General features: G+C 54.7%; 1 protein-coding gene across 8 annotated transcripts in view; it reads right to left on the reverse strand.

Moving 5' to 3' along the window:
• Positions 1-22467, reverse strand: part of TNRC18 (trinucleotide repeat containing 18) — an 83867-nt gene that overhangs the window by 22054 nt on the left and 39346 nt on the right. For 7 of the 8 annotated variants that reach the window (XM_070484153.1, XM_070484152.1, XM_070484149.1 and 4 more), the window contains 7 exons: positions 20035-20210; positions 19293-19429; positions 18939-19067; positions 17108-17279; positions 15287-15647; positions 11950-12225; positions 7098-7340 (listed from right to left, as the gene is read on the reverse strand). In XM_070484153.1, the coding sequence (XP_070340254.1) occupies positions 7098-7340; positions 11950-12225; positions 15287-15647; positions 17108-17279; positions 18939-19067; positions 19293-19429; positions 20035-20210 (1494 nt within the window). The remainder of the gene's footprint in view (positions 1-7097; positions 7341-11949; positions 12226-15286; positions 15648-17107; positions 17280-18938; positions 19068-19292; positions 19430-20034; positions 20211-22467) is intronic. The other variant, XM_070484150.1, reaches the window with a different exon arrangement.

A 22467-nucleotide genomic window follows, 5' to 3' on the forward strand; every position in this document is an offset into this window, starting at 1 on the left:
TAATAAACGAGTTCAGCAAGGTTGCAGGATACAAGATAAACATACAAAAATCAACTGTATTTCTATATACTGGCAATGAACACTCCAAAAATAAAAAGAAGAGAATTCCATTTACAATAGCATAAAAAAAAAAATACTTAGGAGTAAATTTAACAAAAGAAGTGCAAGACTTGGACAGTGAAAGCTACAACAGTGTTGAAAGAAATTAAAGACCCAAATAAATGGAAAGATATCCCATGATCATGGATTGAAAAACTTAGATTGTTATAAGATGCCAATACTCCCCAATATGATCTACCAGTTCAACATAATTCCTGCCAGAATCCCAGTTGGCTTTTTTGCAGAAACTGACAAGCTGATCCTAAAATCCACATGGAAACGGAAGGGACTCTGAAGCACCAAGCCCATCTTGAAAAAGAACAAAGATGGCGGACTCGTACTTCCCATTTTCAAAGCTTCCTATGATAATTCCTATCGTAATCAAGACAATGTGGTAGTGGCGTAAGAAGAGACAAATAGATCAATGGAATAGATCTGAGGGTCCAGAAATAATCCTTCATATTTGCGTTCAATTGATTTTTCACAAGGGCACCAAAAGCATTCAATGGGGAAAGAACAGACTTTCAACATGATACTGGGACAACTGGATCTCCACATGGAAAACACACCACACCATACAGAAAAACTAACTCAAAATGGGTCATAGACCTAAAAAAGTCCCAAACTATAAAACTCTTAGGAGAGGGGCCAGCCCCATGGCCGAGTGGTTAAGTTTGCGTGCTCCATTACGGCGGCCCAGGGTTTTGCTGGTTTGGATCCTGGGTGCAGACATGGCACCACTCGTCAGGTCACACTGAGGCGGTATCCCACATGCCACAACTAGAAGGACCCACAACTAGAATATACAACTATGTACTGGGGGGATTTGGGGAGAAAGAGCAGAAAGAGGGGGGAAAAAAAGAAGATTGGCAACAGTTGTTAGCTCAGGTGCCAACCTTTCAGAAGAAATAGATAAATTGGACTTCATCAAAATTTAAAACTTTTGTTTCAAACAATACTATCAAGAAAGAGAAGAGACAACTCCAGAATGGGAGAAAATACTTGCAAACCATGAATCTGATAAGAAAGTTATAGCCAAAACACATAAAGAACTCTCACTCAACAACAAAAAGACAAATAACCCAATTAAAAAAATGCATAAAGGATTTAAATAGACAGTTCTCCTAAAACGGCATACAAATGAATTCTAAGCATACGAAAGGATGCTCAACGTCATTTGTTATTAAAGAAATGTAAATCAAAACCATAATGAGATAGATACCACTGCATACCCACTAGGATGGCTATCATGAAAAAGATCACAAGTATTGGCGAGGATGTGGAGAAATTGGAACCCTTATACACTGCTGGTGGGAATATAAAACAGTGCAGCCCACTTTGGAAAAGCCTGGCAGTTCCTTAAAAAGTTATACATAAAGTTTGCAAATGACCCAGCAATTTTACTCCTAGATTTGTACCCAGGAGAACTGAAAACATGTCCACACAAAAACGTGTACATGAAAGCTCACAGCAGCATCATTCATGATAGCCCCAAAGCACGAAAAAAAAAACAAAAAAAGTAGATACTATGTGGTAAACCCATAAAATGGAATATTATTTAGCCATAAAAAGGAACAAAGTCATGCGAGAAAAAATAGACAATCTGAAAGAGCCTATATCTAAATCAATAATTAATAACCTTCTAAAACAGAAAGTGCCAGGCCTAGGTGAGTTCACTGGTGAATTTGACCAAATATTTTAAGGAAGAAATTATCCTAATCCTCTACAATCTGTTTCAAAAGACAGAAGAAGAGATAATACTTTCTAAGTCATTCGATGAGGCCAGCATTACCCTAAAACCAAAACCAGACAAAGACACTCCAAGAAAAGAAAACTAGAGAACAGTATCTCTCACGAACACAGATGCAAAAATCTTCAACAAAACATTAGCAAATCAAACCCAACAATGAACCAAAAATGGAACCAAAAAAACTAAAAATGGAACCAAAGAGAGTCTAGAAATAGACTCCCATAAATATAGTCAATTGACCTTCGACAAAGGAGTAAAGCCAATACAACAGAGAAAAGACAGTCTTTTCAACAAATAGTGCTAAAACCATTGGACATCCACATGCAAAACAAAAGAACTACAGAACCACAACCAAGTGGGATTTATCTCAGGTATGCAAGGCTGGCTTGACATTCAAAAACCAATTAATGTAACCCACAGGCTAAAGAAGAAAAACCACATGATCACAGCAATAGATGCAGAAAAAGCATTTGACGAAATCCAATATCCATTCATGATGAAAACTCTCACTAAACCGGGAATAGAGGGGGGAACTTCCCCAACTTTATAAAGAATATCTGCAAAAAACCTACAGCCAACATCATACTTGTGAGAATACGTGAGAAACTTAGATCAGGAACAAGGCAAGGGCACCCCCTCTCATCGATGCTTTTCAACATCACACTGGAAGTCCTAGCTAATGCAAGAAGACAAGAAAAGGAAATAAAAGGTACACTGATTGGAGAAGGAAAAAATAAAACTTTGTTCACAGATGACATGATTATCAAAAAAGAAAAAAAAACTGCCAAAAAAAAAATCTCCTGGAACTAAGACGTGATTATAGCAAGGTTGCATAATACAAGATTAATACACAAAAGTCAGTCACTTTCCTACCTATTAGCAATGAACAAGTTGGAATTTGAAATTAAACACACAATACCATTTACATTAGCAGTCTGGAAAATTAAATACTTAGATTGAATGTAACAAAATATGTACAAGATCTATACAAGGAAAAACTACAAAATTGTTGAAAGAAATCGAAGATGTTCCATGTTCATGGACAGGAAGACGATATTGTCAAGAGGTCAATTCCTCCCAACTTGATCTAGAGATTTGATGCAATCCCAATCAAAATCCCAGCCCGTTATTTTGCAGATGTTAACATGCTAACTATAAAGTTTACACGGACAGGCGAAAGACAGAATAGTCAACTCAGTACCAAGGGAGAAGAACAGAGTCAGAAGAAGGGCAGCACCTGAGTTCAAGACTTACAACAAAGCTACAGGAGTTAAGAGAGTGAGGTATGGGCAAAAGAAGAGACAAATAGATCAATGGAACCAAAGAGAGTCTAGAAATAGACTCCCATAAATTTAGTCAATTGACCTTCGACAAAGCAGTAAAGCCAATACAACAGAGAAAAGACAGTCTTTTCAACAAATAGTGCTAAAACCATTGGACATCCACATGCAAAACAAAAAAAAAGAATCCAGAAACAGATCTTACACTCTTCACAAAAATTAACTCGAAATGGATCACAGGCCTGAATGTAAAATGCAAAACTATAAAACTCCTAGCTACATTGAAGAAAATCTAGATGAACTTGGTTGGGTTTGGCAGTGAAATCTGAGACAAGACACCAAAGGCGTCATCCATGAAAGAAAGAACTGATAAGCTGGACTTCATTAAAATAAAAAATTCCTGCTTTGTGAAAGACACGTTCAAGAGAATAAAAAAACAAGCCATAGAATGGGAGAAAATATTTTGAAAAGACACATCTGATAAAGGACCGTTACCTAAAATATATAATTAAAACAACGTTAGGAAAATAAATAATCCGATTGGAAAATGAGCCTAAAACCTTAACAGACACTTTATCAAAGAAGATATACAGATGGCAAACAGGCAGATGAAAAGACGCTCCACATCATATGCCATTAGGGAAATGCAAATTACAACCACAGTGAAATACTACTACACACTCCTGAGAATGGTTAACGTCCAAACACTAACACCAAATGCTGGCGGGGATGTGGAGGAACAGGAATTCTCATTGGCTGCTGGTGGGGATGCAAAATGGCACAGCCACTTTGGAAGGCAGTTTGGCGGTTTCTTACAAAACGAAGTACACTCTTACCATATGACCCAGCCATCGCCCTCCCTGGTATTTACTCAGAGGAGCTGAAAACTTGTGTCCACACAAAAACCTGTGCACAGATGTTGATGGTGGCTTTAGTCAAAACTGCCAAAACCTGGAAACTGCCAAAACTGCCAACTGCCAAAACAAGATGGCCTCAGTGTCCTAAAGTAGATGAATGGATAAATGAATTGCAGTCCATGCAGACAGTGGAATATTACTCAGCCCTAAAAAGAAATGAGCTATCGAGCCATGAAAAGACACGGAGGAACCTTACATGCATATGACTAAGTGAAAGGAGCCAATCTGGAAAGGCGACATCCTGTGTGATTCCAGCTCTATGACATTCTGGAAAAAGCACAACTGTGGAGACAGTAAACGATTCGTGGTTGCCAGGGGTTGGGGGCAGGGAGATGAACAGGTGGGCACAGGGGACTTTCAGGGCAGTGAAACTACTCTGGATGATGCTGAGATGGTGGACACACACCATTATACATTTGCCCAAACCCACAGAATGTCCAACACCAAGAGCAAACCCTAAGGTAAACAATGGATCTGGGCGATAAGGATGTGTCAGTGTAGGTTCACCAACTATAACAAAGGCACCACTCGGTGGGGACTGCTGCTGATGGGGGGCTATGGACGTGCGGGGGCAGTGAGTATACGGGAAATCTCTGCATCTTCCTCTCCACTTTGCTGTGAACCTAAAACTGCTCTAAACAACAGGTCTATTTAAACAAAAAGGAATGAAGTAAGGAGACACGTTACAACACGGAGGAACCTCCAAACAATTACACTAAGTGAAGGAAGCCAGACACAAAAGGCCACAGTGTATGGATTTCACTGGCATGAACCGTCCGGAAGAGGGAGATCCCAAGAGACAGAAAGTGGTGGTTGCCTAGGGCTGGGCTTCAAGGGAACGGGTATCGGGTTACTTTCCGGGGTGAAGAAAATGCTCTGAAATGAGACAGTGATGATGGTTGCACAACTCGGTGAAGACAACAAAAACCACCTAATTATATACTCTAAAGGGGTGAACTTTACGGTGTGGAAATTATGTCTCAGCAAAGCTGTTACTTTATAAAAAGGGTAGATTCAAATCCAACCATAGCAATAGTTACATTAAATATTAATAGATTAAACACTCCAATGAAAGACAGAGATTTCAAAAAGGATTAAAAAAAACGACCCAAATATAAGCTGTCTACAAAAGACTGACTTTAAATCTGAAGACAAAGGTAAAATGAGAGTAAATGGATGGAGGAAGATGCAAAAGATAAGCAAGAAAGCTAGAGTGACTACTATTTAATACCAATTAAAATATATTTCAAATTTTGAACTGAATAATAAGAAAATATGACAACATAACAAAAATGTGTGAGATGCAAGTAAAGCAGTGTTTCGAGACAGGTTCGTAGCTGTAAACATCTCTAGAAAAAAAGAAGGTCCCAAGTTGATGACCTAAGCTTGCACCTGAAGAAATGGGAAGTGTTGGAAATGACATCCAAAGTGAAGAGAAGGAAGGAGAGAAAGAGCAGAAATCAATGAAAGCAATAACTTCGAGCCAGACTGATCAAGAAGAGGAGAAACAAATCATCTATATCAGCAATGACAAAGGACGCGTCACGCCAAACCCCTCAGACATTAAAAATAGAGAAAGAGGATAATCTGAACGCTCTGCCAGTGCCTCTGACACTCTGGATGAAACGGACGCCTGGGGCAAGCGCAGAAGCCTGAATGCTGCAGCAAAGCCGGTGCATCAGGCGCGGGGCTGGGGACTGTGGCCAGGACGATACTGTGTGGTCAGCACACCTGAGGGAGGAGGGTCAGCCAGGTGGAAGTTGGCCGGAGGGCAATGGGGAGCCAGTCCAGGGTTCTAGGCAGAGAAGCAGCCAGATCAAGCTTGAGCATGGAGGAAAAGCTCTCCAGCTGCTTCCATGTAAAGAAGACCGGAGAGGAGCAAGCCCAGGGGAAGGCCAGGCCCGAGGGAGGACACGGCAGGGAGAGGGAGGGAGAAGGGAGAGGAAGGAGGCAGGGCCAGGGCCGGGAGGCTGGGGTGGGTGCAGGGAGAGGGAGGCTGCCCCAGAGATGGGGTTGCAGGACGCCCTGGAGCCTGCAGAGTGCGGGAAGCCAGAGGCACAGGGGGAGGCCCGGGGGGGCGGCAGGGCAGCACCACAGGGCCCGTCTTCCCTGTGCCAGCCACATGCCAGGAGGGCCCTCATGGGCACCTGAGGCTCAGCAAAGGGCACGAGGGGATGAGCAGGGAGGCCGGAGCAGCTACGCGAGGCCTCCACTGAGGCCAGGTGAGCTCACGCCCTGAACACATGCGGGACAGTGCAGCCTTGAACGCCAACCCCAGTGCAGGTGGGCTGGGTCCACAGGGGGACACCTGGCCTGGTGAGAAGGGGGATGGGCCCAGGAGAGGGTCTGGAGGTGTCTGTCTGTCCCAAGAAGGCAGGGATATGACTGGAGATGCAGAGAGGAAGGAGGCGGGGCCAGCAGGACGTGAGCCTCTCGCTGGAGTGTCAGTGCCTGCGGCCTCCGTGTGCCCATCAGAAGGACACAGCCCTGGCACCACCCCCACCAACGACCTCCTCCAGGCCCCAACGCAGGTCCATGAGGCCTGCCCCATCTGGGCCCCCCCAGCTCACCAAACGCACCCACTCTAACGCCCCAACTGCAAAGAGCCTCCCCTGCCTCCTTTGCAAGGCCCGTCCCCTCAGCCTGCACCTGTTTCTCCCACAGAGGCTCGGCCAGCTCCTCCTCGTTCTCTCTCAGGCATCAGCCTGGGTGTCACCAGCCTCCCTTGGGCCCCCCAGCCCCTGCGGTGCTGAGCTGAGGCCTCTCTGCCTCCAAGAACTGCCCGACAGCGGGCACCTGAAACAGGGGCCAGGCCGTGTTTGCCGGGAGCATGGACAGTGACGGTCACTCTGCAGGGCTCTGGAGACCCCCTGGGGAACAGCAGGCCAGGCCCACATTACCAGCAGCCCTGGATGCTCAGGATGGGGCTGGCCCACGAGGCAGGGCTCCACCAGCCCCCAGCACTGCTCCTATCGTTCGCCGAGCCAGAGGGTCCTCACCTGCACTAGGTAGTGGTACCCACGCCTCTGCAGCCCACCAGCCGGTACTCACCCATCAGGCTCTGCCGCTCCTCCTTCTTCCGGGCCTTCTGCTTGGCCTCCAGCTGCACCACCGACAGGGCCGGCCCCACCGTGGGGCTGGGGAGGGCGCTGGCTGCAAAGCGGGCCAGCAGACCCAGCCCGCTCTCCTCCAGGCCTGGCGACAGGGCCCGCTCCCGGGCCCCCAGCCTATAGCCGCCACCGGCCTCTTCCTCCTCCTCCAGCTCATCCTCCTCGTCCTCCTCGGAGCTCTCATCTGGCGTGCAGAAAACAGGGGGCGAGTCAGAGCCTTGGCCTGGGGTGGATGGCCCCCCACCGCCCCCCACTCAGCCGGAGCACCAGAGGGGCTGCCACAGCTCCAGCCTAGCTCCTCACTCCTCACCAGCTGCGGGTGGATCCAGAACCAGCCCACGAGGCCCCCCACGGCCCAGTGCCCCCATCAAAGCGAGCCCAAGCCGTGGGCATCCTCAACAGCCCAGAGGTGGACAGCGGCTTTGGGAATCAGAGTGGGTTTCCGTACGGGGAACACCAACATGCACCTGTGCTGTGGGGAGGGGGACAGACACACGGACAAGGACTGGAGACAGCGCTCTCCACGGCCTCACGCACGCGCACACACGCCCCAACGTACAACATGAAGGCTGAGGAGGGAGGCAGGAGAGGAGAGGAGAGAGGAGGCGAGGGAGGAGTGGAAAGGGGCTCAGCCTGGGGTTCCGGGCACAGGCACCTGGGGGCACTTTCACCAGCTGGAGGCCTAGGGGTGGCAGGAGAAGGTGGAGTTTGGTCTCTTTGGGGGTGGGGTGGGGGAGAACCCACAGTTGAAGCCCTGAGCAGACTCTGGGGTCCAAAGTTGACTCCCACCCAGGCTGGGAAGCCTAGGGCAAATCCCTGGCCCTCTCTGAGCCCGTATTTTCTCATCTGCAGCACGGGGTGGCCGTCCCAGCCACCCACGCATCTTGGGGTGGGGTCCAAACAGGATCACATGTAGGTAGGAGAAAGCGCTTTGCAGGCGCAAAGAGGATCCAACAGAAACGGGGCCACCCCGTCCTGCAACAAGAAATTGTACTGTCCCCACCGCTGAGGGAGCCACAAGCTGCCTGTGCTTCCTGACCCCGGGGGAGCAGCTGGGTCAGGCGGCTCTGCACCAGGAGACCAGGGACTGGCCTGGTCAGGCACTGGGGCAGCAGCACAGGACTCGGCCCCAAGGCTGGCTGGCCGTCTTGTCGCCCATGGGCTCATGGAAAGAGACCCTAAAGAAGCCCCTGCCTGCCTCTCCGCTTGACAAAGAGCCATGCCTCTCCCCAGGAAGCAGCCCTGCCGCCTGCACCTGCAGCCTGAGCCTGGCGCAGACCACTGGGACAGAAGTGGGCCGAGCGGCAGAGGGCAGGGAGAACGCCACCCTCCACCAAGGCGAGAGACTGGAAGCACAAGCTTGCTTCTGACCCTCCCAGGACGAGCAGGCAGGAGAGCATCTGGGCCGACTCTGGCCGAGACACCACGGCCAAGGAGCCACTGAGGGACACCCGCCCGAAGGAACCTGTCTACACAGAGCGCCGGTGGCCAAGGGCAGGCCCCAGCGAGGCTGGAGACGCCTGTCTAGCAAGCAAAGCGGGGAGGGAGAGACGGGGAGCCATCTCCCCTCTGGACCCTGTTTGGGGGCCACGGGGAGGAGAGGGCAGACGGACAGCCAAGTCCACGTTCTCCTGCCAACACCCCACGCTGCCTGCTGGCTGGAGAGCCACCAGCAGCCAAAAGGGGTGGCCCCGGGGGTGCCAGTGAGGGCAGAGGTTCTCTGTCCACCCACATATCTGAGTGACCCTTGGCGAGGGAGGCGGTGATGAGCTTAAGGAATCCCCGCGGGGCGTCGAGAGAGGAAGGAGGCAGAGAGAGAGAGGAGGTGGGTTAAGGGGGGAGAGACTGAGCCCGCTCCCAGAGCAGAGTGACGGATGAAGCAGGATGGAGGCCGGCGGGGCGGGGCAGGCAGGCGGCAGGCAGTGCACACTTGCGATCCATTCACAGTGCGGACGTCACATGGTTCTGTCTCCGCCCCAGTGGGCCACAGCGGCAAAGCAGGCTAAGGGTAGGCAGACTTTCACAGCGCCTGGGTCCCCCACGCAGGCCCCCCCGGGGTTGGCCAATTTGAGCAGGGTGGCGGGCAGGGGCTGGCTGGGGTGGGGGCACGGGACGGGGTGGCCAGCCTTCCCTTCTAGAAACATCCTTCCTGGGCTGCTCAGGTGTGGAGACTCCAGAACTCTCTCCCATCCAGAAGGATTCTCCACCGGCAGGGTCCAGCAGAGGAGGGCTGCTCCGGGTTTCCGGCTGCCCGGAAGGTCGACTTCAGATCCCAGAAAGCCCGGAGCAGCCCAAACCCAGCACCTTGAGATGGAAGAGGGTTTGGACAGCCAAAGCCGAAAACCAGGTGTGCTCTGCACACAAGAGACGCCAATTATCTTGGGCTCCCGGGACCCCCCTCTCCCGCTCCCGCGAGCCCGACTAGCCTGCCCTGGCTGCCTCCCCGGGGGGGCCGGTCTGCTCAGGCCAGGTCTGCGGGGCAAGGGGAGCAGAAGGGGGTCTCAGGACCAAGAAAGCCTTTCTGGAGCTGTCCACACCTGAGGCAACAGAGCCTGCCAAGGGCAGGCAGAGAAAAAGTCCCAACAAAGAGACCCAAGGAAACGCAGAAAAACGTTTTTATCAAAAAACTCTTGGCTCAGCATGTGGGGGTGGCTGCTGGAACTTGGTTTGGTTTTCCAAAACCTGATCCATAAATGCCCAAGCGATCCGCTGCTGCCATAGCCGATGGGGGCAAACCCCGAGGACGGGAGGTGCAGAGGGGACACAAAGAAAAGGGTTTTGCCTACCTACGGAGCAACGAGCCAGGCTCGGACCCAAGCTCAGTGACCCGCTGCGCCGTCTGCCCTACTCCCAGCCTTCGCTTTGCGTCCAGAGTGCAGCGTGAGAGCAAATGCAAGAGACCAAAACAGACATTCAAAGCATCATGGGTAGGGGTCAAGGGTGAAGGTATGGTCAAGCTGCTGGGAGGAGAAAGCAGACACACTAGAAAAGCCAAGCCAATTAGGTGTTTTAGTATCAGCTGTCAGTAAGGCCCTATTACCCAAATATCCCTTTTAAGACCTGACCAACGGTCTGTGTAGCGGGGGCACCTCCCCACACCCCTCCACTCCTGCTATCTGAGCTCGGTCCACTGCTGCGTCTCACCCTGGTCTGAGGGGCCCCTGCTCCCTCTGGGCAAATGTCTCCTTCCTAAGAGATCTGAGGGCTGCCTGCTTCTCTATGGGGTCTGAGCTGGGACAAGAGAGCTCAAAAACCTGGAAGCTAGAACTCTAGTTTTAAGAGGAAGGGGGCATGGGGGTCCAGCCCGGGGAGGGGCAGGGAGCGGGGTGTGGTGCACCAGCCAGACTCATCCACAGAGGCCCAGGCTGGGGAGGCCTGGGAAAATGAGGCTGCGTGGCGAGCTAGTGGCCTCTCTCCTCGGCCCAGATTGCATTTGCTCAGGCGGGGCAGGAGCTCAGGAGAACGTCAGTGCCGAGGGCACCGGGCCGCCGCTGCGCCATCTCCTGGGTCACCCAACATGGATCTTGGCTGATCAGGAAGGGAGGTATTCGAGGAAGAGGCAGACCGGGACTCAAGATTTCGGCTAGAATCGGGGCAGCGTTCCCACCCAGGCTGGCCCTGGCCCTGACATGCCCAGGCCTCACTGGGGGCGATTGGGGCCTGGGCTCTGAGTGGGGTGCTGCTATCCAGGCTCTGGGATCCCTGGAGCAAACCCTAAACCGGGACATTTGTGACTGGAGGGCCTGGTGGGCTCCCACACCTCTAAGCTCAGAAGTCCAACTGTGACGCCAGAGCGTCAGAACCAGGATGCTCGCAGGGGTCACTGAGCCGACCCCGACCTGAGCTGAGAGCAGACCAGGCCACAGGCCAGGGCCCTCTCCAAAGGGCCGTGCTTTGCCCCTGGACAGGGCAATAAGCCCCCACTGTCAAATTTCACAAGAAAACCTGGGGACAGCCAATGGCCTTGACCCTGCACTGCCTACACGCCCTTCAAAACAGAAACAGGTGTTAGAAAACAAGTGTCTGTAAATATTTCCAAACCACTGTTGCGTAACAATACAGAGCTTTAAGGGGAAAAAAAAAAAAGACAAACAAGCAGCTTAAAAAAAAAAGGATGAAGCTGGAGGTGAAAGCAGCTGACTTTAAACCTGAGAAATGAAAAGCATGCCAACAGCTCCCAGGGATATTTGAATAATAGAGGAAAGCGCAGACTGCATTATTCCATCTCTCCCGTCTGGGGTGAGCGGGGGAGGGGAGGAACAACGGGGAAGCGGCACCTAACATCTAGTAAGGACACAGCAAGAGAGACAAGGCACACGGGTTTAGTTAAAAATGAACTCGGTATGTTTAATAAAGCTTGGCATTACCAAAATCGCGGTACAAACATCAAGTCACACGCCCACACGACAGAACCCCCTTTACAAAGCGTCCCTCGGGAGGCCCTGCCGAGGGCACCCGGCCCAGGCCTGCGGTCCAGGGCAGAGGGGCGAGACGTGGGGTGGGGCGGAGGGCAGAGTGGAGGAAAGTGGAGACTAAAACAGTCCGTATAAAAGCTCAAAAAGAGCTAGCCGGTGATATTATCACAATGATACAGGTACAGATCAACAAGGATAAAAAGCCTTAGGCCGATAGCAGGCTACGCTGCCAAGAACCGAGATGGCGCGGCCGAGGCCACCCCGAGGGCCACCGCAGCACGGCCATCTCTCTGTGCTCTCGCTCGCTCTCGCTCTCTCGCTCGCACTCACTCTCGCGCTATAAAACACGGAAGGTATTTTGTGTTTGGAGCTAGTAACCTTGGTCAAACGAGTCCTCCGAAGAATCGCTGAAGGAGGAGCGGGCCTCGAGCTCGGGAAGCAGCAAGCCAAACGGCTGCTTCCTGCCGGCAGCCGGCTTGGCTTTCAGAGTCCGGGCGGCCGCCAGGCCCCTCTTGCTCAGCTTGGGGCCCCCCGCCGGCTTGCTGCTCTTGGCCACCAGGCCACACAGGATGGAAGATGTCAGCTTGGAGCTGGAGGGGCCTTGGGCAGGCCACTCATCCTTCAGGAATTCTTCCTCTTCCTCTGAGTCGGTATCTGTAGTCAAAGCAGTTTGCGATAAAGATAAGTCGCAGAGGCAGGGGAGGGAAGGGCTGGGGTCTTTCTGTCCTTATCCCAGAGGCTGTGAGAACAGCCTGGTACGTGCCAGAACAGAGAGGTCCAGCGGCCTGCTGGCCACGGAACAAGCTGGTACACCACCTCCAGCTCTCCAGCCTGGGCCTCCGAGCATCACACAGCCCGTCGTTCGTGGGCTTAGACCAAGGCCCCTTCTAGGCCGGCTGCTGCCAGTGTCACCCACCGTACGGCCCCCTCAGTGAACAGCCTTTGCAGGCCCTGGGGAGAGAGGAGCCTCATTCGCAGGAAGGTCTCTCCCCTGCTCACAGAGGTCCCGGCTATCCCACGGAACTGCACCCAGCCCAGGGGCTCCTTCTGGGCAGAGACAAGGCCCAGGAGGGGAAGGGCTCCGTTCAAACGCTTCTGCCCCGGAACCCCAGTGGTGTGCTGGGCTGGCGAGTGCAGACACACCACGGCACACCTCCTTCCAAGGCCCCGCTCAACGACTTCACGATGGCAGTTTGAAACAGACCACAGGGAGAGCAGCTACACCAAGGACACACAAATGACGTGACAACTCAGGGCTCAGAGACCAGCTACCAGCACCCCGCTGCCGGCCTCCGACAAGTCTCAGGCCTTCTTACTCAGGCGAGGCCGAGGGTTCCAAGCTCTCCTGGGAGAGGGCCGACCGGCTTTGAGGACTGGGGGTGTCCAGTGGGCACAGCTCTGGCCCCTGCCAACCGCACCCCAAACAGACACCATTTTCATCCGTTTTACATAGAGGCCTGTCAAGTAGGATTTCGTGGGAACAAAAGGCTCCGAAGCCAAAGAGTATAATCCCTTGATCCGGGACCTGCTCTCCACACAAGGAACGTGAGCGGATGCAGCTACAGCCCCAGCAGCGCCTGCCATCTCCAAGTCCAAGAGAAACTACACGGGGCGGGGGCACTGGCTGCCTCCTCCAACATCTGTGATTCCCAGTCCAACCGCAAGCCCAGTTGCAGGATGGCCTGGCAACTCTGAGTAGGACAAGGACAAGGACGAGCCCCTGCCCATCCCCTCACCACAGCTCTCCCTCCCATGTGCTCCATCCAGTCCCTCCCAAAACCACATCCCATACTGGATACACCCATGGGTGATGATGACCAACTTGGCCTCCCCTAAGAAGCCATCAGGCAGGCCACCCCACCCCTACAACCTGAAGTGAAAAAGCAAGGCGCAGCGTTCTCTCCTCCCACCTCCTGCAGGCACAGCGGCTCTCTGTTAAGAAACACTGACCTTTTAGTGACCATACACTCGTTTGCCTAAAATTGCACAAAAGCCAATATAACACATAAAGAGAGGAACTGTCTCAACAGCCAGCTGCATATCAAATCCAACATCTAGTTGCAGACAGGCCTTCTGACCTCCTCGGTGCAACGTTAACTCACTTCTCACACCTAGACAGGAGAGTTTCAGGAACGTGAACACTGCTTCTTGAGTGCACACATCTGTTGCAGTGGACTCGCCGACTCAGGGCAACCAGAAGACCTCAGGGACAGAGTTTACACCTCTAACCCAGGGCTATGCTCCGTCCACATCCACTTGTAAGTGAAGGAACGGAGGATTCTTCCAGCAACCAACCAGGCCACATTCATGGACCACTCTCCCTCGAAAGATCAAAGAACCAGCAATCTTCCTCACTCCCTCTTCGTTATTCCAAAGTGAGCAGAGAAGAAGAGAGCAAAGCCCTTGCCTCTTTCTTCGGAGCTCCAAGTCTCTGAAACTCGCCCACAGTGGCCAGGGGCCTGGGCAGCGCTGTTCACATCACAACATCCGAATCGGAGGATCACAGAAGTTATGGCAACTACACGTGTTCTTAGCAAAGGAGGCAGAGAGGAGCTGCTTGACCCACGACCTCCTGAGCCAGGGCAACCAGAAACATCAACTGTTTCTAAAAAACAACAGCAGAAGCTTAATCTGGTGGCAGGTGCCACCTCCAGCTCTGTACCGACGTGAGCCCACTTCGAGCTGACAACCCTGGGCGGCAAATGATGCCATCCCAACCCCAAGATCATAAAACCTTTATTTTCCTTCCTTAAGAGAACACTTTGTTATAACATCAAACGCGGCTATTTCTCGCCCTTGACATTCAAACTCCCCTCCATAAGCCAGGCAGAGCCAAGTCAAAGGCCCAAGGCCCACAGATCCGGGCAGTCACCAACGAAAAAGCGCTCCCCCCCCCAGCCACGGCCTGGGGTCCCCCAGCACCGACCCCGCGGACACGAGCCAGGAGCCAGGCAGCCCTCCTGGCCCTCCGTCCTGGGCATTCGGGGTGCCGCCCACAAATACTTACTGAGACCCCGTTACAGGCCAGGGAGGGGCTCAGGGCAACCAGAGCCCGGGAGAGGCGGTGAGGGGATCCCAGGCTGCCCGGGGCAGGGAAACCACACGCCCCGAGTCCCGCGGAGGAGCTCCAGGGTCCCCCAGGACGCCCGGCCGGGACGTCTCGAGGGCTCGACAGCTGCGTGCCCCGCGGTCCGAGCGGCGCGCAGCCCGCGTCCGCCGCGGCAGGACCCACCCTCGGGAACACCACCAGTAGCCACCGGGAGAGCTGTCACATAGACACGGCCCGCAGAGCCCGAGCCCCACGGACGCCACCTTCACTAACTCTCGGCCCCACGACGGAGAGCCGCCTGTGGGCAGGGGAGGCCGCGTCATCTCTATGGTCACCGGCGGCCGCTCTGGGCCGAGCAGCCGAAAACTCGGTGGCGTAAGGCCTCCGCACGGTGGCTTTCCGGCCAACAAACGGAAGGACGGCATGAGAGGCCAAGAGGACTTCCGCTCCCACCTGCCGATCACGGGGCCCACCAATCACAGGCGCCCGCCCGGCACAGCGCCCACCAATCATAGGCACTTCCACTTCAAGCGCCCCGCCCTCAACCCACTTCCGGCCTGGAGCCCCGGAAGCGGTGAAAAGACAGACCGACGACGCCCTGAGAGAAAGAGGCGGGAAGAGGGAGAGGAGAAGCGGCCCCGAGGCGGTGCGGCGTCCGCTACTTACTGTAGGAGTAGCTGCTCACTTCCGAGGCGAACGGGGAGTGGGCCGACTTGGGCTGGCCTCTGGCCTTGAACCCGGCCTCCATCTTCCGGGCTTTGGCGGCCCTTTTGGGTTTACCTTCTCTGGAGGCCTTGAGAGACAGGCCGAGGCCCTTGGCCAGCGCCTTCCTGTCCTTGCCCAGCAGGCTGTCATAGGGCGTCAGGTACCTGCCGCAGCCCCCGCTTGGCTTCCCCTTCCCCCCGGAACTGTCCGAGAACTTGAAGGGCGACTTGAGCTTGTCCTGCTTGGTGAGGGACAGGGCCTTGTCCAGCTTGCTGGCCAGCTGCTCCTGGTCGCTGGCCATCTTCTTCTTCTTGATCTTGAGCTGCAGGGGAAAGTGGGGAAGTCACGGGTTAAGACATGGGGCAGAAGAGGATGGCGGGTTTGGGCGCAGGAGCTCGGAGGAGCCTGGGCCCCAATCCTCCTCCTCCTCCTCCTCCTCCTGCCTCAGGGGCTTCGGGCAAGTTGCTTAACTCCTTGCAGCCTCAGTTCTTCCACTCTGTAAAATGGGGGTGGTTACGCGGGGGCATCCCAGGGCCATTCTGAAGATGCACCGAGATAAGGCGCATGACGCACTCAAATAGCCGGGACTCTGGTTACAGTGCTCGCAGGCACAGGCATCCCGGCTCTGGCCATCCGGTGCCATCTGGTGCCTCCTGGGGAAGCACTTTAAACCAGCCGCAACGCTGATGAGCAGGAGAAGGCAGCCAGACTGAGGGCAGAGGGAGGCGGGGAACCCAGGCGGGAAACCCAGATCACAGCTCTGCTTATCGGCTTATCTCAACCATCTAAAACATGGCAGGGAGACTGCGGCACAGCCTAAGTCAGCCCGTCCAGCTCCGTGGGCCGAAGCTGCCAAGAAAACGCCTCGAGTGTGCCTGGCATGCCTGACGCAGGGAGAACCACCAGAGATTTCACAGATTAAATTCCTGCCCGCATGTCTCTCGTCAGCGGCAGTCATTTGCCGGGGAAGTGAGATGTGCGGTTTCAAAGGCGTTAATGCCCCTCGTCTGAATGTTTTCTCTCTATTTTCTTTAATCAGGTAACATTGCATAAGGAGGAAAAAGTTGGGAGAGTGTCATTTAAGCAACAACAAAAGCATCCTTCACGATTTGAGTAGAGAGGATCCTGACGTACACACTGGCTCTCTTCCCGCCCACCCCAGATCCAGTCTCCCTGGGTGAGTGTGTGCCGCTGGTGGCCAGATCAACCAAAACAGCCCCCTCGCACAGGGCTGTACAGGGAGGAATGACAAGGGACCCTCGTGTTTAGAAACAAGGGCCTTAAGTGGATGATTTCAGTGCTCTGCAGAAATAAGAAAAATCCAGAACTTGGCTCTTACCCCTCGACCCCTGGAGAGTTCACAGAGGAAACTACAATGGCACCAAGCCACTGTTTCTTACACCGGCAGAATGGTGAAGCCGCCCATTAAACAATTACAGCAGCAAACAAGAGAGTGATCACATCATTTGGTTAAGAACTTGCACTCCCTCTGCTGAGCTTCAGCACAGGGTCAGAGCACACACAGGGCACATGGCTGTCAGTCTCAGCTCCACCTGAGGCTGTGTTACTTTGGCAAGTGTCAGACCGCCTCTGGACCTCTGGACTTTCCCCCTCTGCACAATAAGGAAGATTGAAGAGTCACTCTGGCACTAAGGCAATCGTGTCCGCAGTTTCTCTGCAGCAGCAGGGCGAACAGATCTGCAAAGGGCGCACGAACTCCGGCACACCCTACAGACCTTCCGCCCCAAGATGGCAGCACACCTGGGAGCCAGGGTTACTGACCTGACTCATGAAGTCCGACGAGGCTTCATGCTCATCCCAAGGCTGGCTCCTGCCCCTAGCTTTCCCCGTCCCAACGAGGCCATCATGTTCCTCCTCGGGCCCCTTGTGTCTCTTCCTCATCCCTGCTCCCAGCTCGTAGTCATCCGCTGTCAGCAGGGGCTTGCTGCTCAGCCTGAAACCCAGAGGCACCGTTGGTCAGCACCCGGCCAGGCGGCCCTCGAGGGCAGGGGTCGCCCCTCGTGGCCCGGAAGGGTGGGCTCTGGATGTCCAAGCACACACAGTGATGACAGAGTGACGAGTCTAGGGAGACGTATCCTGCAAAACTATAGTGCTGGAATGGTGGGATATTTGTGAATGAGGCAGAACGAGAGTTGAAGGTGAAAGAAGAACTCCAAGTCAGTCTCTGCTGGCCTCTTTCTCTCTCGTGCTCCTCCACACACGCTCGCACACACATCTTTGGTTAGAAACCTGTTCACCAAAAGGTGCCAAGAACAAGGATCAGAAATGCCACGGAAAGGCGCCAGGATGAGGGGGATGCAGATCAAGGGCTTCTCTGAAGGAGCCACTGGCCGGTCTCCTGCAGCCTTGGGGGCACGGCAGTGGGACGTGGGCCCGGCTCAAAGGTTTCTCCTGCCTGCTTTAAGCTCAGCCCTCCCAAGCGAGAGAATTGGCCCATCCGTACGTGGCACTCACTGTGTGTCCTGCTCCGTGTTAGTGCTTTAGATTTTAGCCACAAAATGACACTTTGTTCTACACGCTGTTCTTTACAGAGGAAGAAACAGGCTCAGAAAAGCTAACACCTGGCCGAGGTCACAGTGAGGGGCGGACCTGGGACTCGAAAGCAGGAAGCACAACCGCCGCTAGGGTCCACTCTCCTAACCAGGGGGCCTGCTCGCTGGCAGCCCAGCCTCTGCTGTCTTCTCCAGGAGCTGCTTCCCTCCCCTCCTATGGCTGGTGATGGGTATTTCTTCCTTCCCTCATCCTCTCCTCAGTCAGGAACATCCTGTGGGGGCGCTTGGGGCCATCTTCTCCTGAGAAAACCTGTGGCTGGCCCACAGCCTCTCCTGTGCCTTTAGAAGGTAGCCCGTGGCCCCTCTGCTTCCTCAAGCCAAGCACTGGGCCTCGTAGCATCCACCCCGCCCTGATGTCCCACGCTGAAGCCCATTCCAACCCCCTTCCTTCGCTGGGCCTCCCGCAGCCCATGCTGCTCCCCAACACCTAGGGAGCGCACAGCATCTTTCCGATCCACGCCCAGCCTAGAGGAAAAGCTCTCATTCCAGCCAGCATTCAAGAAAACCACATGTAGCTTCTGCTGCCACCCACGGAGCTCATCCCCAGAGTGCATGAAGGAAGTGGCCCCGGCGGCAAGAAGCAGGCTCTGGCACGACGAGCCAGGACGGGAATGACACTGTCTGGCCCGGAGGGAACGAAGCGACAGCACAAGTATGAGCCTGTCCCAGCAGGGCTGGCAGCTCAGTGGGTCCCTCTGCAGGGAGGAGGTGCCTGGAGCAGAGCAGGAATTAGTCCCTAGCCGTGGAGGAAGCAGACATGGCAGGAAGATGGGCGAAGCGCTTGGGTGACAGCACAGGAACCTTCCTTGCTGGGGTCATTAGCCCGCTCAGCACGGGGACAAGTGCCTGTCTGTTCCACACCTGGCTCACCTTCCTGGCCTGGGCCATGTGCGCCGTGTTCCCTAACAGCTACCGATCCAGATGGGTCAGAGCCTGAGGGACTCGAGGTCCCCGGCGCCCAGACACAGGCCCCACAGGGGCCACGCTCCTCCCCTCCGAGCTCTGTGCCAGTCCCCGACCCGCCGAGGGGCCAGCCTTACTTTCCGCTACTGTTGCGGCTCTTCCCTCTCTTGCGGGGGGGCGACAGGGCGCTCAGGGCGTGGGTCCGTTTCCGTGGCCTGCCAGGGCCTCTGCGTGCCAAGCTTCTATGGGGTTCCTCGCGCCTGTCCCTTAAAAAGAATCACACGCTTGGCTGTGAACCTGGGGGGTGGAGGGGGCGCGGAGAGAGGACACACGATGCGCACACGTCACTCGGGTCCACACACACTTCTGACGGCCTAGCACAGCCGACCTACTGAGCGCCAGCGCCTATGAGAGCCCGGCGGGGGTGCCGCCTCGCCACGGCCTCATCACCGCCGGCCGGGGCCCGCAGGGGTAGCGGGGTGCAGACTCACTCGGAATCGCGCCGTCTCTGCAGCTTCACCAGCTCCCGCTGCTTCTCCTTGTACTGCCGCTGGACCTCTGCCAGCCGCATCCGGAAGTCCAGCTCCATGGCGTCCATGTTTTCCAGGGAGGACTTCATGGCATACATCTGCGGGGTAGAGGGGGGTGAGGAGGCCGACGGCCATTGGCCCCAGCCGCCAGGCACCCACTCCCTCAGACGGGGGTGGCAAGACGTCCTGGTGAAGATGGGGGCCCAGCCTGAGTCCCATTCCTGCCACTCACTAGCTGTGGCCTTGGGCAAAATGCAGACTCTTCGTCGGCACAGGGGGACCGCAAAAGCGGCCCTGCGAGGCTGTGTCAAGGCCGAGCTAGCCCATAACCACGGCCTGAGCTGCGTGGGCTATCACGTTAGCTCTCGGTTACACGTGGGGCTCAGAGGAGAGGCCACTCACCCAAGGCCCACAGGCAGCAAGGGGCACGGCCAGGTCTGCTCTTCCCGGTCCACCAAGCTGCACCCCGTGGGACCTGCTCTTGACACCTTAGCAATTGGATAAACTGAGGCCCAGGGAGGGGAAACGACTTGCCCGGGACCACACAGTAAGTCGGCAGAGGAAGCTGGATGCAGATCAGGCCCTTAGACTCCAAAGCCAGCCACACCCAGGCAAGATGGCGTCTCTGGAGGGGGACCCTGCCCCGGCTCCCGCCCCCACCCCTGCCCCACAGGCAGGAGGAGATGGGCCCAGAAGGCCTCACCCGCTCCTCCTTCTTCTGCATCCAACTGTACTTCTTGTTGGGGTTCAGCTCCCGCGGAAGCCGCAGGTTCTTAAGCGGGTCCACGAAGGGGCTGTCCAGCACCTCCTTCAGCATGTGGCTGCTGGCCGCCAGCAGGCTCTCCAGCGAGGGCCGCACCGCCAGGCCTCGCTCGGCTCCTGCAGACAGGAAACGGGTGAGCCCGTGCTCCCTGGGTGGGCAGGATGCACGAGCATCACAGCCAGCCCCCTCTTGGACCTCAAACGGGGAGGACGCTGAGGCTCAGAGCGAGCTGAGGACCTGCCCGCAGCCACGTGGCCTCGTGGGCTGCTGCCTGGACCGCAGCCTTTCCGAGCTGCTGAAAGCGCGCTAAGTGAGAAGAACAGGCGAGCGCGCCAGCCAGCTAGCCAGCCTGGTCCTGCTCTTCCAACGTCTGCCAGTGCAGAGCAAACCTGTGGAGGGTCACCCAAGGCCAGCACGGGGTCCCTCGAGGAGCAGGGCTCTCTTTTTGCTTATCTGTCCTTAAAATTTTTCATGAGAACCATGCACGGTTTTTGTAATCAGAAAAAAAGAGCCCGAAGTTAAGTTTTGTAAACTGTAAAAAAGTAATAGGCACATATGATAAAAACCACAAAGCAAACAGAAAGGTGTGAAGAAACGAGCCATCTCCTCCTTGGATGGGGCCACAGCTGACGGTTTCTGTAGATGGTTCCAGAAACGTTTACGCACATTCAAACACACATAACGGACATGGGCAACCTTTCTAAGTATAAAAATGGTGTCACTCACGACGTGCCACACCACGCTTTGCTTTTTTCCTACTTAATATCTTCATTTTAGCACGTGACAAAGATCTACTGCGTTCATATTAGCTTTAGTCTTAAAAACAATCACCATTTCTGTAGGTCAAAAAGACAAGGCTATCAGCAATTTGATACAGCCAAACCTAATAGCAGCAGCATGCAATTCTCTCACACTGATGAGTTTGAGTTTAATAGTCCCCCCGGGTGGCACTGAGGTCGTTTCTGATTATTTCTCTAGTGGACGGACACACGCACGGCCAAGATATGTGTTAGGAGAATCCCACCCGTGCGGTCAGCGTGACAGAGGGACGAGCGCCCATCTCTGACAATGCTGCACCTGCCCTTCGGAAAGGCTGCAGCAACTCAGCATCCCAGCATCCCAGCATCCCAGTGGTGGTACCTGAGAGCCTGTGTCCCCCACAGTCTCTCCAAGTTAACATTGAACATTTTCATTTGTTAACTGATATTTTGTGATCTAATATATGATCAATTTTGTGAAGGTTCCACGTGTCCTCGAGGAAAATAGTGTATTCTCCACCATCGAGGTGTACAGTTCCACGAAATCAACCTTCACAGTGCATCGCATGGATCAGGGCTTCGCCACCGTGCGCTCGCTGTGCCCGCTGCTTTCCGGGCTGTCATTCAGGCTCAGCTAGGAGGCTGCGCGGCATCCTGGCCTGTACCCACTAGATGGCAGCAGTATCCCCCCAAGCGGTGACAACCAAGTGTCCCTGCCAGTTGAGAGTCGCTGGTTTTGCTCATCTCCGTCCTTCCAGAAACAGAGGCCACAAAGCAGTGAACTCCATCGGCTCCCAAGGATGGGTATTAGACTGACGCTGTCTGGCCACTGCGCCCCCTTCAAGGTCCTTCGAGCCATAAAGAGAGAGCTGCTCCCTCATGGAGGAGGGGACCAAGGTGCGGCTCTGTCACCTCCTTCATCCTCCAACAAACAGGTCTTGCTGAGGCGCTTATGACTGCCAGCCCAGGGCAGCCAAAGTGACCTCCAGGCCAGCTGCCATGGTTGAACTGTGCCCACCCAAATCCATATGTCCAAGTCCTAACCCTGGGACCTCAGAAGGTGGCCTCCTTTGGAGACAGTCTTTACAGAGGTCATCCAGTTCAAGTGACGTGGTTAGGGTGGGCCATAATCCAGTGTGACCGTGTCCTCATAAAAAGGGGAGCTCTGGACACAGACACCCACAGCAGGAAGGCCGCGTGAAGTAGGGAGAAGGTGACAGTCCACACGCCAAGGACACAGGCCTGCGAAGGAACCAGCTCTGCCAACACCTTGATCCAGAGCTTCCAGCCTCCAGGACCATGAGACCACATGATCCTGTTACTGAAGCCCCCAGGCCGTGCCCTAGCTCACTAATTCGGCAGCCTTGTGGCTTTCCCAGCGCAGAAGCGAGACGCACCCCGGACCCCGTGGGGCCAGGAGTCAGCCACGGAGGTGCAGGGCTGGCAGGGCCGCGGGAGGAGGGCCACCCCGGCTCACTCACAATTGGAGGCAGCCGCACAGGTAGGAGGGGGAACAGGGGGCGCTGGCAGCCCCAGGACATGGCGTGAGCCGTGGGCAAAGCTCCAAGCAGCCTAGGAGCCTCAGACCTGCTGGGTGACGGGGGCCATTCACTGC

The sequence above is a fragment of the Equus asinus genome, chromosome 14, assembly GCF_041296235.1.
Source record: "Equus asinus isolate D_3611 breed Donkey chromosome 14, EquAss-T2T_v2, whole genome shotgun sequence".
NCBI lineage: Eukaryota > Metazoa > Chordata > Mammalia > Perissodactyla > Equidae > Equus > Equus asinus.